Source organism: Phascolarctos cinereus, unplaced genomic scaffold (genome assembly GCF_003287225.1).
Source record: "Phascolarctos cinereus isolate Bilbo 61053 unplaced genomic scaffold, phaCin_HiC Scaffold_726;HRSCAF=1367, whole genome shotgun sequence".
Classification (NCBI taxonomy): domain Eukaryota; kingdom Metazoa; phylum Chordata; class Mammalia; order Diprotodontia; family Phascolarctidae; genus Phascolarctos; species Phascolarctos cinereus.
The window spans coordinates 419079769-419097270 of NW_027556098.1; the positions used below are offsets into that span (position 1 = coordinate 419079769).

At 48.0% G+C, this 17502-nt stretch overlaps 1 protein-coding gene across 1 annotated transcript; it reads left to right on the forward strand.

Moving 5' to 3' along the window:
• The first annotated feature begins 807 nt into the window (after positions 1-807).
• Positions 808-9518, forward strand: SLC27A5 (solute carrier family 27 member 5). The gene is made up of 10 exons (XM_021004120.2): positions 808-1428; positions 2963-3172; positions 5088-5246; positions 6173-6297; positions 6592-6786; positions 7037-7127; positions 7295-7493; positions 7657-7754; positions 8518-8648; positions 8772-9518. Exons 1-10 carry the CDS (start codon positions 849-851, stop codon positions 8946-8948), a joined length of 1965 nt encoding a protein of 654 aa, XP_020859779.1. The 5' UTR covers positions 808-848; the 3' UTR covers positions 8949-9518.
• The last annotated feature ends 7984 nt before the right edge of the window (positions 9519-17502 follow it).

Sequence of the window (17502 nt, forward strand, 5' to 3'; positions counted from 1 at the left end):
GGCAATCTACCCCAGCAACAGAGAACAAAGAGTTTCACAAACTTGCCTGGAGAACAGGTGGAAGTTTTTGCAAGAGCAAGTGGTTTAAGAGGGGGAGGGGTGCTACTTTTCCCTGCTACTTGCCTGAAAACAAGTTTGGGAAGAGGGGGAGGCCTAGGACAGCACAGGATGCATTGCAAGTCATATTTCTTCACAAGATCAACTGACTGCAGGCGTTTCAGCAGAGCAAGAAACAAGTAACCCTCTGAGGAGGCTTCACTTCTGAGAGACCATCTCCCACATAGTCTTCATCAGCCTCTCTTCACTTCCCCCACTGCACTTGGGACTGTTCTCTGGGGCCCTGGAGAGCCAGCCCCCTCCTCACTCCCTCCCCTGGATGCCCTGAGGTAGAGATATCTCAAACAACCCTCTGAGACTGCACCTCCTTCAAACCATAGGCTGCCTTGAGATAGACACATTGTCCCTTCAGGAGGAGTGGGGGGGGGGGAGGGAGAGACAGAGAGAGACAGAGACAGAGAGACAGAGACAGATTTAGAGACAGAAAGAGAGAGACAGAGACAGAGGCAGAGAGATAGACAGGGAGGGACAGAGGGACAGAGACAGGGATAGAAACGGAGACAAAGAGAGCCAAAGATTAACAGAAAGATCCATGAACAGCGAGGGAGAGGAAATAGAGAGGGAGGAGACAGAAAGAGGGACAAACAAGGGAAGGAGACCCAGAGCGAGGTGGGGGAGGGCCTTCGGGACCAACTACTGCCACTCCCAGGGGCCTGGTTAATCATTGGCTGTTCACCAGACTCACCCTTCCTGTGCCTGGGGCTCTCCTCCTCACTTCTCTGCTGTCAAGGATGGGGCTGAAGGGGACAGCCCTTCTCCTCCTCCTGCCCTTGGCAATGCTATGGCTACTGCCGTGGCCTTGGCAGTGGCTGTGGCTGATACCTACCATGGGGCTCCCATGGCTTTCTCAATGGCTCCCTAAGTCTCTGATCCAGAGCTTCCCAGCCTGGATCCGTTGGCTGCCAGAAGATGTAACTTACATAGGCCACCTCCTATACATCAACCTGGCCCACAAGGTTTCCTGTACATCCTTAGTGGACCTGCTTGAGGCCCGGGCCAAGGCTAATCCAGACCGGCTGATGGTGGTGGACACAACCTCTGGCCTCCAGGTGAGCCTGGGGGAGATGGATCAGAAGAGCTGCCAAGTGGCCAGGGCCCTGGGTGCAGCCTTCCACGGCTCTGTGGGGCTGAAGGAAGGGGATGTGGCCGCCCTGTTTTTCCTCGGGCCCCAAGGCATCTCCACACTCAGTCTCTGGTTTGGTCTCAGTAAGTTGGGCTGCCAGGTCGCCTGGATCAACCCCCACATCCGAGGGTCTTCCCTCCTCCATGCTGTACTCAGTGCTGGGTCCTGCGTCCTTTTGGCTGACCCAGGTAGGTCAGTGTGTGATGGAACCCATCTATCTGAGAGTCCACTCTTGTGTCTGCTTGTGTCCCTGACCCTGGCTCTGCCTCTGCCCCTGACCCTGGCTCTGCCTCTGCCCCTGACCCTGGCTCTGCCTCTGCCCCTGCCCTTGCCTCTGCCTCTGCCCCTGCCCCTGGCCCTGCCTCTGCCCCTGGCCCTGCCTCTGCCCCTGCCTCTGCCTCTGCCCCTTACTTTGACCCTGGCTCTGCCTCTGCCCCTGCCCCTACCCCTGGCTCTGCTTCTACCCCTGACCCTGGCTCTGCCCCTGCCCCTGCCCCTGGCTCTTCCTTTGTCCCTGTCTCTGTCCATCTCAGTTTCTTGGGCTGTCTCAGGAGGAATACAGCTTCCAGGACTAGGGAGTTGAGCCTGTCCTCCACCCTTGCCAGACTGTCCTCTGCTCTGGGCACAACAGTCTAAGAAGAACACCAATGAGTTGGAGAGCTGTCAAGGAAGGGCGTCCTGGGGAGTGAAGGGCCTGGAGACCATGTCATATGCAGATCAGTCGGAGAAACTACGGAGATGAATAGTTCCTGGAGAAGAAAAGATTCAGGAGACATAAGAGCTCATTTCACATTTAAAAAATATGATTTGTTTTTAACACTAATTTTTTTTGGTGAGGCAACTGGGGTTAAGTGACTTGCCCCAGAGTCACACAGCTGGTGAGTATTATGTGTCTGAGGCCAGACTTGAACTCAAGTCCTTCTGGCTCTAGGGCTGGTGCTCTATCCACTGCACCACCTAGCTGTCCTGTAACATTAATTTTTTAAAAGAAGTCTTGAGTTCCAAATCCTCCTCCTCCCTCCTTCCCCTCCCCCACTCACTGAGAAGGCAATATATCAGTTACACATAACAAGTCATGCAAAACATATTTCCAAATTGGAGAGGCTGCAGGAAAAGGAAAGCAGAGAAACTGAAAAAGAATCTGCTCTAATCTGCACTGCAGTAGGTCCGCTCTCTGTCTGGAGGTGGACAGCGTGTTTCATCATGGGTCCTGTGGAGCTGTCTTGGATCATGGAGCAGCTAAGTCTTTCCCCATTCATGATTCCGAAGGGCTGTCAGGCACACGGGACACACTGAGTCTGTCTGGCCCCAGAAGGCAGAACCGGGAGCAATAGGGGTGAGGGGAAGGGCAGGGGCAAAGAGGCCCATTGAAACTGGAGGGCAGGGGAAGTCCCCCAGTGCAATGCGCTGAGCTCCCCATCTGGGGAGGTGTTCAAGCAGGGGCTAGATGAAGCTTTGTCAGGAAGGCTGCAGAGGACTCTCTTCCTCAGGTACAGTTGGATTAGATGGCCAGGAAAGTACCTTCAAGCTTGGAGATTCTGGGACTCATGAGGTCTTTGGATTTTTCAGTCCCCAGATGTCTCATTCTCTGCATCTCAGCCTCTTTGTCCCTCCTCTCTCTCTCTCCCTGTCTCTCATTCTCTCAGACTTTGAGTCTCTTTGTGCCTCTTTCTGCAACTCTGTGCCTCAGTTTCCCAGAGTAATAATGCCTTCCTTTTCTAGAGTTACAGGAGGTGGTGGAGGCCATTGCTCCAGAGCTGATGGCCAAGGGTGTCCGGTGCTTTTACTTGAGCTCCACGTCCCCCACAAAGGGGGTGGAGCCCCTGAAGGACCGCATAGAAGCAGCCTCCTCCGACCCAGTGCCCCGCCAGATTCGAGCTGGCGTCACCTCTGAAAGCATGGCTGTGTTCATCTACACTTCTGGGACCACTGGTGAGTGAGACTCATCCTCTGACCCCACAGCCATCACCTTGAATTCCCAGCACCCCTTTCTCTGCCTCCTGGTCTTTCCATCTTCCATCTTCTTTCTATCTGTTGGTTTGGGGGAGCTTTGACCAAAGCTTCCTGTAGAAGAGGGGTTATAGTTGGCACTTAAAGGAAGCCAGCAGGCAGAGGTGGGAAGGGAGAGTGTTCCAGGTATGGTGGGCAGCCAGAGAAAATGCCTGAAAGTGTTGTGTGTGGAATGACTGGGGGTCCAGTGCCACTGCCTTCCTGAGTGCGCACATGTGTATAGGGAGAGGTTGAGGGGTAAGCAGCCTAAAAAGTGGGGGGGTAAGGGGTAGGTTGGGAAGGACTTTGAATGCCAGAAGATTTTGTATTGATCCTGGAGGGAATAGGGAACATGAGTTTACATGATCAGCCTTGTGCTTTAGGACAATGACTTTAGTAGCTGAATGGGGGATAGATCAGAGTGGGCAAGTACTTAAGGCAGTACCCCAAGTAGGCTATGAAAATACAGAGGTTGGTGATAGGGTTAGGAAGAAAGATGATGAGTTCAGTTTTGGACATGTTTCCTGGATATCCAGTTGGAGATGTCTGAAAGGCCTTTGGAGATGCAAGATTGCAGGTCAGCAGAGAGGGGGGGACAGGCAAGGCAGAAGGGAGAATCTTCAGCATAGAGACGATGTCCTGTGTTAATCTCTCCTGTATTTCTGGCCGTGTCTCCTTATTCCTGATTCTGCCTCCTTGCTTCTCTCTTTGCCTATCACCCTGTTCTTCTCTTCTGTCTCTCTTTGTCTTTCAATGGTCACCCCCATGAGTGGCCTCAAGCCTCACCAGGCTCTCAAGCCCTACTCTCTTACTAAGTTCCCTATTACTTTCAATGGGATCGGCATTCTCCCAGTCCCCCAGGCTTGAAACCCAGGAGTCGCCCTGGGCCCCTCACTTTCTCTCGCTCCTGCATCCAAGCTGTGGCCAAGGCCTGTAGACTTCACCTCTACAGCACCTCTCCGATGCTCTGCAAGCACAAGACATTCCAGCCACTGACTCATTCTGTGCATGCTCACCAGCTGTCCCTGTGTGTCTGGAATTATTCCTCTCCTTACTTCTTCCTCCCAACTTCCTTCCCGTCTTAGGGCATGAAGGTGTCACAGCAGATCTCTGGGCCTGAAGTCAGGAAAACCTGAGTTCAAATCAAACCTCGGGCACTTCCTAGCTGGGCAGCCCTGGAGTATTCACTTAACTTATGCCTGCCTCAGTTTCCAGTGGGGGTAATATGGTACCTGTCTCCTAGGGTTGTTGTGTGGATCAAATAATTATTAAGCCCTTAGTACAATGCTTGTCACGCAGTAAGTGCTATATACATGTTAGCTATTATTATGGAGAGGGAAGACACGTGATGCGGTGGATAGAGTGCCGGGCCCAAGTCAGGAAGACTCATCTTCATGAGTTCAAATCTGGCCTGAGACACTTACTAGCTATGTGACCCTGGGCAAGTCACTTAACCCCGTTTGCCTCAGTTTCCCCATCTGTAAAATGAGCTGGAAAAGGAATGGCAAACCACTCCAGTATCTTTGCAGAGAAAACCCCAAATGGGGTCACAAAGAGTCAGACACCACTGAAGGCGACTGAAAAACAGCAATTATTAAAATCCTACCTTCTAGAGGAAGCCGCTCCTGATCTTCCTTAATGCTAGGGCCTCGCCCCTGTTATTTCTAGTTAATCTCATCTCTAGCTTGTCTTTATGCAGTTTGGCAGCTGCCGCCCAGTTAGCTAGCCTCCTGCTTTATAGCAGGGTCTGTCTGTATCCTTAGTGCCTTTGCCCAGTGCCCAGCATACTTTAGGCACCTAATCAATGCTTGTTACCTGACTGAGTTGGCCTCTTTCTTTTTGCACGCCCACCTGACAGGGCTCCCCAAGCCAGTGATCTTGAATCACAATCGGGTGCTGATGATGGCATCGTCCCTGAAAGCGTGTGGCATCCGGCAGAACGATGTCTTCTACACAGCCCTTCCACTTTACCATACCTCTGCCCTTCTGGTTGGCGTCATGGGCTGCATAGAACGAGGTGAGGGCTTTGGGGATGGCTGCTGGGCAGGGATCATGGCCTCTGGGCTTGGTAAAGGGGTGTGTGACTCATCAGGAATCCTAGCTGAGACATTTACTCAAGCCTAGCTTACCTTGGACAAGTCCTTTCCTTGGATTTGTGGGCCGAGGTTTCCCCATGAATCAAATGAGGAGCCTGGATGTGATGGTCTCCAAGTTCCTCGAGCTCTCAGCCTTACGTATTCCTCTCTGTGATTGGACCGGGTCACTTAGACCACTCCCACAGCTTCCTCCCAAGCTTCCGTCCCTCTGAACTGTCTCAGTTCACCAGCAGTTGCCAGAGCCTCTTCCTCAAGCCCAGCACCTGACATTTAGGTCTCGTCCCCTGCATTTGGGGCTGGGGGAGGGGATAGGAGCTCTGTTCATGACCTGGGCCGAGGCCTGAGAAACCAAGGAGGACCCAATTTCCCAGACTACGTGGGAGGTAAAACTAGGAGGCACACAAGTCACACAAGTATGACACTGACCTCTTCCTATCACTTCTGTGGGATCTTCTGGGGTGCCTCCCCTGCTGCCAGGTAGGTGTAGCAGATGGTAGGGATATGGTCCCCCTCAGTCTTTCTGACTGCTTGGTGGCACTGCTCTCTGCCCTGGGCTGCTCTCAGGGAGAGCTTGGTTGTCCCCCAGGTGCAGGGCAGAAACATTGGTCCTCTTAGGAGGGTTACTCTCAGAGGGGACTCCAAACTCCAGTTTCTACGGTCTGCAGATTGCTGCTCTGGTGCCTGGGTCATGCCTTACCTCCCCACATGCCCTACCTCCAGAGACCTGACAAAGGAAAGGGGTTGAGGAGTCTGGGAGTACAGCAGTGGAATGGGTGTGGAGGGCTTGGGTAGATTTGGAGACCCTGAAAGAGGCTGATAGTCTGACTAGCCCTCCTCTCTGGCCCAGGGTGTACCTGTATCCTGGCCCCAAAGTTTTCAGCCTCAAGGTTTTGGGATGACTGTCGGAAGTATCAGGTAACGGTCATTCAGTACGTTGGAGAGGTCCTTCGTTACCTGTGCAGCACTCCTGAGGTGAGTGAGCTTCTCCCTCTGTGGGCTGGCCCAAGGGAGACCACAAATACCTCATCATCCCTAGATAAAACCTAGGTGACTCGCCCATGGAAATACAGAGGAGACCCTTCCCCACACTGTCCCAGGGCAAGATTCCTTTCAGGCAAATCTATAGATTTGCTAGGTGCTATCTACATATCCTGAGGGAGACCCTTCCCCAAAGCAGCCCATTAGTGGCCCTTCTCCTACATGTCTCCCAAGGGAGGAACCTTCCCAACCTCACCCCCCTGGGTGACCTTGGCCTGCTCCCTGCAGCGACCCTGTGACCAAGAGCACAAGGTGCGACTGGCCATAGGGAATGGTCTTCGGCGAGAGGTCTGGGAACAGTTCCTGAAGCGCTTTGGGCCCATTCGAGTCTGTGAGTTCTATGGCTCCACAGAGGGGAATGTCGGCTTCATTAACTACACTGGACATGTTGGGGCTGTAGGCAAGAGCAGCCCTCTGCTTTGGGTGAGCAGGATCTCTCCCCTCCCTTCCCCTGGGACTTCCACCCATTCCAGACTATCTACTCTGAGGTCCCACTCTTGGGGGAGGCTGAGATCTCTGTCCTTTGAACCCTGACTCAGCAGCAGATCCCAGGCTCTCAGAGTCTGCGACCCACAGCCTTGAGCCCCTCTAAAACTCTTACCCAGTGCCTGGCACCTAGTGGGCCCCCTCCTCTCTCTTCATTTCCCACACCTTTTCTCCTTGCTTTCCTCAGCTGCTCAGTCCCTTTGAGCTCATCCGGTTTGATACTGAGACAGAGAAGCCCGTTCGGGACAAGAAGGGCCACTGCATCCCCGTGGGGCCTGGTAAGAGGGCTGGGGCTGGAGGCCAGGCCATGGGGATGGGGTGGGGGTGGAAGGGATATAGCCGCCTCTTAGTGGAGAGGCTTGCAGCCCAGCCCCATCCCGGGCCCAGAGGCACAAATGCCTTCCCTGCCTCTGTTTCTCTCCTATAGTTCTATCTCTCTCCCTAGGGGAAACAGGGCTGCTGGTATCACGCGTCACCAGCTTCTCCCCCTTCCTGGGGTACCTTGGCTTACCGGAGCACACAGAGAGGAAGCTCCTTCGGGATGTGCTGCGGCCAGGGGACATCTACTTCAATTCTGGGGACTTGCTGTCTAGGGACTCGGATGGCTTCCTCTACTTCCAGGACCGTGTTGGTGACACATTCCGGTCAGGGAAAAGGCCTTCTGGAGGGGGACTGGGGGAGACAGGATTTCAGGTTTTGATGGGAAGAGGTGGGCTGCTTCCCACCAAGGAGGATGTCAGGTCCTGAGTGGTCTCTGGTCTGGGAACAAGGATCTACCCAGAAAGACACCCTCTTGTGTCCCCACAGCTGGAAGGGAGAGAATGTGTCTACACGGGAGGTGGAGGGTGTGTTGTCCTTGGTGGACTTCCTGGAGGAGGTGAACGTCTACGGTGTCCCCATACCTGGTGAGAAATGCTTAGAAGGGAGAAGCACCATCCCCTCAAAAGTGAGAAGGGTTGCTTGAATAAGGGAAGAAAGGACTATGGGGGGAGAGGGTGGGTGGTCCTTGTGCTCCAGCCTGGCCTAAGCCTGCCACAGGAGCTGTCCACTCTGGAAGGAGTCTCACCCCTATTGCAGGTTAAGCAGAAAGGCGCTAGGCCAGGCACTGGGCTGGACTGATTGGACAGAGAGGAGGGTGACTATGATTTTCATTGAATTCACCTCCTGCTCTTGGGAAGGGGAGGAGAGGAGAGGAGAGGCAGGGACCCTGGAGGGATTTTTTTTCCAGCCAGAGGAAAGTTTATCTTCAAGACCCATTATGACATTAAGGAAAGAGCTTACTTTTGAAGGGTGGTCATTGGTGGCCAGTGTGGTGTCTTGTCTAGGAACAGGGGTCTCTGGAGAGATCAAGGTGTCACTGACCCGGAAAAGACACTCTCTTGTGTCCCCACAGCTGGAAGGGAGAGAATGTGTCTACACAGGAGGTGGAAGGTGTGTTGTCCTCAGTGGACTTCCTGGAGGAGGTGAATGAGAAGCCTCCCTTGCCATATTGTCCCCTTCCTGTGTGAAAAACCAGGCTGACCAAGCAGAAGCCTGAGAATCTTAGACCTGGCACATGCTTGAGGAAGAAGCTTCCAGGATGGTTGGGAGGACAGGAAGGAGATGACCAGATGGAGCCAGTCTGTCCCATCCTCTCCTCATCCCCAGTAACCCAGTGCATGCCCACAGGTTGCGAGGGGAAGGTCGGGATGGCAGCTGTACGGCTGAGACCTGGAAAAGCATTTGATGGCCAGAAACTCCACAGCTTCATTGAGAACGTGCTCCCTGTCTATGCTGCCCCACACTTCATTCGGATCCAGGTTAGCGGCTACCCTGGGAGACATGGAAGCTCTAGGGAATCATGGGAGAAAGGAAGGGAGGGGCTGCGATTAAGGGGGAGAGATTTGGGGTCACCTTCAGTGACTCTTCTTTCCCTTCCTCAGGACTCCCTGGAGACCACAGGCTCATTTAAGCTCATTAAGTCTCGACTGGTTAAGGAGGGTTTTGACTTGAGTGTCATATCTGATCCCCTGTATGTGTTAGACAGAAAATCCAAGACCTTCCAGCCACTGACCCTAGATTTGCACCATGCCATCTTGGATGGAAGCTTCCATCTGTGATGTCTGACTCTAAACCCCAAGGCATTCACAGTGACCCCTGACCCAAAGCTTCCAAGTCCTCTCCAGCCAGGTGACCACACACTCCCTACCTAACTCATGCCTCAGATTATCTTTGTATGGTTGGGGGAAGGGAGGTGAAGGAATGCTTAACTATTTTATAGGCAATAAGATGGAGGATAACTTTTCCAGGATCAGGTCACTTTGGTGAGGATATGGAGGTGGGGAATCCGCCAAACTTATCCCCCCTGGCTCTCTTCTCATTTTGGTGAGAGCAGCCAGGTAGCAGCCTCCCTATACTCCCCAAATGTCTTTCCAAGAACCTCTGTCTCAGTGCTTGGGGACAGCACTGGTCAGAAGAAACAAAACTGAAATCATCTTTCACCTCAAGAAGTTTATGATCTAATGTTGAAATACACGGAGAAAAAAGGAGGAAGAAGAAGGGGTCAATGAGATGGTGATGAGGATGGTAGTGCTAATGAGGATGAGAATGAGGAGAAGAAGAATGATGAAGATGGTGGTAATGAGGATGATGATGCTTCTGCTACTACTAAAGCTGGCCTTTCTACAATGCTTTATTTGGTTGTTTATTTGTTTTGGTTGCAAAGTCCTTTCTATACATAACATGCATGAACACATTTATGACTTTACCAATGAATGATGTGTAATCCTTCTCACTATCAGGCATACTAGGTAACATTTCTACAGTGTTTTGCATATATTATTCCATTTGCCCTCCATGCCAACCTAGGAATCAGTGGCATACTGTACCTCTAATGATTGGAGAGCACCTTCTATACCTCATCTCATTTGAATCTCACCATACCCCTGTGAGGTGAGTACTACAGGTATTGATATCCCCATTTTATGTATGAGGAAACCTAGGCTTACAGTAACTAAATGATTTATGTTAGTAAGAGTCAGAGACAGGATTTGAACCCAGAACTGACTGAGTGCCTCTGAACACATGAAGGAGCTGAGCTGGAACAGTCCTATTGAAGCAAAGTTCGCCATATCTCAGTTAGACCAAGAGATATTGTAAGGGCTTTCTTACTGTGGCAGGTGAAAGATGAAATGACTGCGTAAACACCAGTTGGAGCTCCAGGGCATATCGATGTATTAAGCTATGCATGCCAATTGCCTAACCAATCAGGACCAGATCTCCTCAGCTTAGGGTTGGACCCTGAAGACAGGGGGAGACAGACTTTTATGCATTAAAAGAATTAATCAAATAAGACCAATTAATTAACCAGTATACAACATTGGATAATTCGATTTGTAATTGGAGGACAAATTAGGGATTTTCCAAGTTGGGAGGGAGAGAGCAAACAGGTACAATTGCCTGAAATCAGAAAAAGAGTTGTCCCACCCCTCAGGCGTCTGTATTCAATCAAAGCAACATGGAAACAATAAATGATTGACTAGTGTGGGGCCAGTTTTCAGAAAAGACATATGAAATATCTTACTTGAGATGTATAATTGTGGGAAAATGTATCAGTCTTCAGATCTGACTGAGTTTCTGGTCAGCATAATCTAGGTTCTTAATTGATGGTCTCTAAGCAACAGGCATAGTAGCCAGATGGTGCAGTGGATAGAACGCTGGGCCTGGACTCAGGAATATCTGAGTTCAAATCTGGCCTTAGACACTTACTAGCTTGCGACTCTGACCAAGTCACTTAACCCTATTTGCCTCAGTTTCCTTATATGTAAAATGAGCTAGAGAGGAAATGACAAACCACTCCAGTATCTTTGCCAAGAAAACCCCAAATGGGTCACAAAGAATTGGGCACAACTGAAATGGCTGAACAATAAAAAGCAGGTGTATATGTGTGTGTGTAATCCAATTTCCTAGCCATATAGGGATAGGTTCAAACAATGCAACAAAATTTTCTCCCAATTCCCACAGTTGAATAAAGTTTTCCCACAAGAGAGAAATTAGACTAGTTCCATAGTTGAATAGAAAAGGAACTGACTGGCTCCAGAATTGAGTCACAAAATGGAGTCAGTGTGGTTCACTCAATTTCCACTACCATTTGCTGTTCTAATTCCCTCAATTATCTCACTGCCATTTCTAAGCCTAAAGTTCCAGATGAAGGGTGACTCTGTCCCTTAGCTAGGCTTGGGGTCTGTGTCACCAGCAGGTCTCCTTGTACAGTCAAGGAGCACCCAGGCCTCTCCAAACCTGAACAAGAACCCCTATTCAGTACATACCAGCTCTCAGTTTCCTCATCGGTAAAGTGAGGCTGTTGGACCAGGTGATCTCCAAGGTCCCTTCCAGCTTGAAAACTTGAGATTCCAGGATTCCCAAGCCAGGAGAGGCAGGGAAACCCAAGCCTCTCCTTTCCTGTCTCAATTCAGACCCAGCACAGTGAGGGGAAGGGTGACTGTCCTTCAGATCCAGAGTCTGCCTTGCCAAAGAATGGTGCCCCAACTGCCATGGTGAACATGTAGAGGGAAGTGGCCTTCAGTCATCCTTTCATCTGTGGAGGGAGGGCTCAAACACCTTTGGGGAGGCCTCCTTAGGCAGTGACCACTGCCCATAGTAGGGATTATAGATGCAGGTGGCTCCCTATGAGTAGATGACCTCCAGTCATCCACTGGGGCTCAGAGCTTCAGCCAGATTCTATTTCATCTCATTGGCCCCCAGTGTCTCCACCCTGGCCATGGAGGCTCCTGGAAGCTGCTTTAGCTTCTGGGCTAGAAGAACCTCAGAGCCAGAGGATTCTCAGAGACTATCTAGAGCAACCACACCTTTACCAGAGATGTCTTCCACAGTCTCCTTGATGAGTGGCCATCCAGGCTCTAATAGATGATTTGCAGTGATAGACGACTCACTACTGACCATTCCATTTGTGGAGTGTCTTGGCGAGGACAGAAGGGCTAGAAGGGCAATTAGGAAAGTCTAGGATACTGGAGGACCCTGAGGCAGAAGACTGAGGGAGTGGGCAGAGTAGGAAATAGAGGGGGTATACCATCTGTAGTGGGAGGGGGTCACAGTCCCCAAAGGAAGGACAGGCAGGACTGGGCTGGTGGGCACATAGAAGCCTTCCCTCCCCATGCATGGAACCAGAATCAGCACAACCCCCATAGGCCACTGGGGGAAGAGGGGACATGTGTCTGGGTTGCAAGGTCCTGCCATGGCCCTCCCTCCCAGCTTCAGCAAACCTCTCCTCACTCTGCACCAGACTTCCCAGTCCACACAGTTTCACAGCCATCATTCATCCACACCATGAGCACTCTACCCTTGTCCCCCATGAAGTCAGATTTCTGGGTCAGTGAATCTTTCAGAGTAGGCCCTTTGCATGGGTGAAGCTGGAGAACTAGGCAGCTCTACATACCTCATTTGGGACCCTGTAACTGACCTAAGATTCCTAGGTCAAACAATTTTATCTAAAGGGAAATGGGCCCAGAAAAGTAAAGGAACTTACTCAGACTAAGGCAAAGAAGGCTCAGTTACCAGAGGCTCCTGGGAAGCCCACAAAGGGGAATGAGGAGGCAATTTCTTTTCTACTCCCCAGTTATGCATATTCAAATCTGGTTGCTTTCTACTCCCAGGCCACTGACTTTACCAGTGCTCCTTCTCCACTTAGTACTGTGTAGAACAACCCCTAGAGACCCCAGCCCCACTAATGCTGAATGAAATCTCTGGGACATCAGCCCCTAGGATCACCTGTGGGAGGGACATGGCCCGTCACTGGCGTAACTCTGTGCCAACGGCCTCAGAGCAAAGAATTCCACTTTGAGCCAGCCAGGGTCCAAAGGCCTAGCTGCCTCCAGGCCTCACCCAGAACCACTGAAATCAAGGTCTACCACCTCCACCACCCCCACCACCCTGATTTTATGGGGAAGGGAATGTAGGCAGGCCCAGAGAGGGTGAGGTCCTTTCCCAAAATCCCAGACTATAACCGCGGGGCTGGTCAGAGCTGACAGTGCCTTGAAAGATTCTGGGGTTCACGGAAGCACAGATTTAGAGCTGGAAACCAGCAAAGGAAACTGAAGCCTAGAGAAACAAAGTCACAGAGCCACACGAGTCAAGTGCAGCCCAACCCAACAAGTCCAAACCAATCTTTCCTTCCTTCCTTCCTCAGCTCATCTCCCACCAATGGGTGAGGACAGGCTGGCTCCATGTATACAGGCCTCAGTCATCTCTGTCTCCCCTCCTGATGGCTAGTCCAGTGTGGGGGGCAGGCTGAGGGGTTTCCAGTCATCTGGGGGCCTGGTGCAGAGGGGAGAAAAAAATGGGGAGCTGGGACAAGAAGCCTAGACACAGTGTGGCCGAGGTACCCAGAGTCACACAAGTACTAAGTGTCTGAGGCCAGGTTTGAACTCACGAGAATAAGCCTTTCTTACTCTAGGCCCAGAACTTTATCCTCTGTAGCACTTGCCTTCTCATGTTTTGCTTAACTCTCAATACCCTTTGACAATTTAAGATTCGGGAGAGATACGTCTTTTTCTTCCCTATATCTTCACACAACTCCTTTCAGATGTTCAAATAAATTTACTTTTCTGTATTTCTGTAGTCTCTATGTTTTCCTTCCAAAGGTTCTACCTAGATCTGTCTTTATATTAGAAAAGCATGAAAGTTCTCTATTTTATTAAAGATCCATTTTTTTCTTCTAGGATTCTACTTAGCTTGACAGAATACATTATTCTTTTCTTTAATTTTAGACAAGTACTAAAACTTAAATATATAGTAAGAAAGGAAAAAGAAACATAAACTTAAATATAAAATAAGAAGAGAAAAAAAACATGTCACATACACAGCAGAACATACGGGAGGATTCAGGATATATAGCAACAACTTTTCATTTCAAGAAAGCCTATATATTAAATACTGCACATTATGTTGAAAGCTGTCCATCATTTCTTTGTTTCCTTTTGTTCCCTGCTGTATGCTTTTAGCTTTGTTCTTTTTTCCCCCCTTCCTCCTCCTTACCCCAACCCCAAGGATATAATTAAGCATGGATACATCTATATAGAGTTGTATATATATATGTGTATGTATATATATATATAGTATATATATATATATACGTATATTATATTATATACATACACACATATATCTGTATCTATCTATCTATATACATATATATATATACACACACATATACACACACATACATATTTAAACATATATTTTCCCTGAGATTCTACTCCTAATCTGTTTTTTTGTTTATGCATATCTCTTATTTCCTATTTCTCTCAACTCCTCTACTTCTACCTGCTACCTTGCCCTCCTATTACTTAACCTACCCCTTCCAGCAATCCTTCCCTTATCCTCCCATTCCTCTAAATCTAAACACCCTTCTATATCCCCCTTTTGACCTATTCCTGCATCCTCCCCTCTAAAGATCCCTCCTTTATCCTCTCCACCCTCTCTATCCCCTTGCAACAGTTTTATTTCTTTCTAAATTCATAAGACTTTTATACTCTTCTAGATGTATGTATATATTTTTTCCCTCTTGAACCCATTCCTGAAGAAAGTAGGTTTCCAGAACTAATAGCCCCCATCTCCTATCTAATTCCTCTGTATTGGTTCTTCCTCTTACACCTTGTTTATATAAGATATTTACTCTTTTAGCTGTTCTTGAATGAAATTACTATTTGAAATCATATCATATTCAGGTCTACCCTAATATTTCTTATAAGCTACCTAATTACTAATAACAATCTTAGACATAAGTTTTACATTTTACATACATAAAAGGTAAATATTCTATCCTTATTGAGTCCCTTATAATTGGTCGTTGGTATGTACCTTGTATTTCTCTTGCCTCTTGTATGTCAAATCTTCTACGGAGTTCAAGGTTTTTGTTTTCGCTTTTAATTTTTATTTATTTTTAGCAATGTCCTCAAAGTCTGACAACTCATTAAATGTCCATTTTTTCCATTCAGAATCATGCTTAGCTTTGCTGGACATGATATTTTTGGCCAGAAGCCCAGTTCCTTTGCTCTTTGATATACAGAGCTCTAAGACCTGATATCTTTTAGTGTCATCACTGCTAGGTCTTGTGTGATTCTAATTGTGGTACCACGGTATGTAAATTGTTTTTCTCTTGTTGCTTGTAATATTGTGTCCTTGATCTGTGGGGTTCAAAATTTGACTATAACATTCCTGTAAGTTTTCCTCATAGGATCTCTTTCAGGTAGTGATCAGTGGACTTTTTCTATTTCTACTTTCCCCTCCTATTCTAATGCTTCAGGACAATTTTCTTTAATTATTTCTTGTATTATTATATATTCTTTTTTTGATCATAGCTTTAAGGTAGTCTGATTATTCTTATGTTTTCTCTTCTTGATCTGTTCTCCAGATCAGTTGGGTTGTTTTGTTTTGTTCTTTGGCCCAGGGTCACACAGCTAGTAAGTGTTATGCATCTGAGGCTGGATTTGAAATCAGGTCCTCCTGAATCCAGGACCTGTGCTCTATCCACCATGCCCCCTAGCTGCCCCAGTTGTTTTTCTTATGAGATGTTTCATATTGTCTTCTACTTTTTAATTCTTTATATATTTTTAAAATTTCTTAATCTCTTATAACTTTGCTGGCTTCCTCTTGCCCAATTCTGAATTTCAAGGACTCATTTCCTTCCTTAAGGTTCTGGATCTCCTTTTCTAATTGGTTGACTTTATTTTCATAATCTTGTTTTTTTGATTATTCTTATTTTTCTCTTTAGTTTTTCCTCAGTCTCTTTCATTTGATTTTTAAAGTCTTTTTTAAGTTCTTCTATGAATTTTTTTGGGGAAAGGGGACTGTTTGACATTACTCTTTAGGGTAGAATAGGGTTTCTTGGGGCAGCTAGGTGGCACAGTGAATAAAGCTCTGGCCTAGGAGTCAGGAGGACCTGAGTTCAAATCCAGCTTCAGACACTTAACACTTACTAGCTGTGTGACCCTGGGCAAGTCACTTAACCCTGAATGCCTCAACAAAAAGCAAAAAAAAAAAAGAAGAAGACAGTTTCTTTGTTTCAGTATCCTCCTCTGAAGATGAATCCTGGTCTTCTCTATTCCCATAATAGCTCTTGTCAACCATTACTGAGTTTGTTCTTAGAAAGACAAACAAAATTAATGTGAATATGAGTGTTTATTTCTCTCAAAGCTTGTGAACATGTATATAGGCATACGCATGGGAGCTCATTATGAGAAGTTGAATCCAAAAATGGACAAAGAGGATTTTTATATGTTCAGACCACTTCCCTTTCACCCTTCCCTCCCTTCCTGGCTCAGGATGCCTGTATCAGCCAAAATTATGGTCTCCAAATGTGTAACCATGATATGAGAAAATAATTTCTTAAGTGAATAGGTTGTAAATACAAGAAGATAGAAGAATGTAAAGTGTCAACTGAAATTATAGATCCAGGATATCTATGTTTCCTTTACCACTAACATGACACAACATAGCATATGTCCATAAAATACTAAGATAAGAAAAGTCTCACTATTCAAGACAGTGTCTGTTCCCAGGCATCCTGTCCTTGGTGGCCATAAACAGAAGAATTCTGGTCAGCTCATCGGGTCTTGTAGTTACTGACATAGGAAGGGGCATTCTGAGTTCACTCAGAGAGCAACTCAATGCATGTCCAGAACATGCAAAGCATTATGGTAGATTAAGCCCAGAGTGGGCCAAAATGTCTCTCCTGATTGGCCAATCCAGGTTGTAGGCCTTTCTCAGGCATTGGGGTTCAAAATGGTTTGGAGAGGGGTCTACATTTTCTATGGTTGGATTCTTTCTCTTTTGTCTATGTTTTTTTTTTTTTGCAATAGTTCAGTTTTTATGAGCACCTCTTGTCCTGGGGCATGGGGGATGGTGCCTCTGGCCTGTGACCCTCTTCAGTTCTCCCTTTCAACCTTGAGCTTAAACCAAGAACTCCAGCCTCCTATAAGTGTCCACCCCAAGTGGCATCCCTGCCCCACTGCTCACTGGACTTGTGCTGGTTCCTTCTCCCCTGGGCCACTCTCCATATCACAGCTGGGTTCCTTGTCAGGAGAGGTTCCATGATCTTCCCCAAGTCAGAAGCCTAACTCCCCTCACTATCCCAGGGGTAAAAGTTCCTGTAACTGGGGCTGAGGTAGCCTCCCAAGCCAAGTAGCTCCAGGGTTTGCTGCATTGGGGAAGAGGATTCTAGCCTGGAGTGTTTACTCTTCACTGGGAGGAAATCTCATCCTGGGATTTTTCTTCAGATCTTTGATTGTCCAGGGAAGATCCCTATTCTGCCCTTACTCTTATTTATTTTCATTGCTCTATGTTCACCCAGAGGTGTTATTTTATCTCTTTTGTGGAGGAATATCTTGAGAACTTGAAATTTTCTGACCTACTCCTCCATCTTCCCAGAATCATCTGAGTACATTACTCTTGATTCAAAACCTAGATATTTTGGAATATGGTATCTCATGATCTCCTCTTCTTCTTATAGAAGCTGCCAGGTCTTTTGTGATCCTGGCTGTTGTTCTTTGGTACATGAACTTCCTTCTGGACATTGGCAGTCTTTTTCTTACAATATGGGAGCTCCATATTTTGGCTTTCACATTCCTGGTACTTTTATTTTTTAATTTTTGTTCC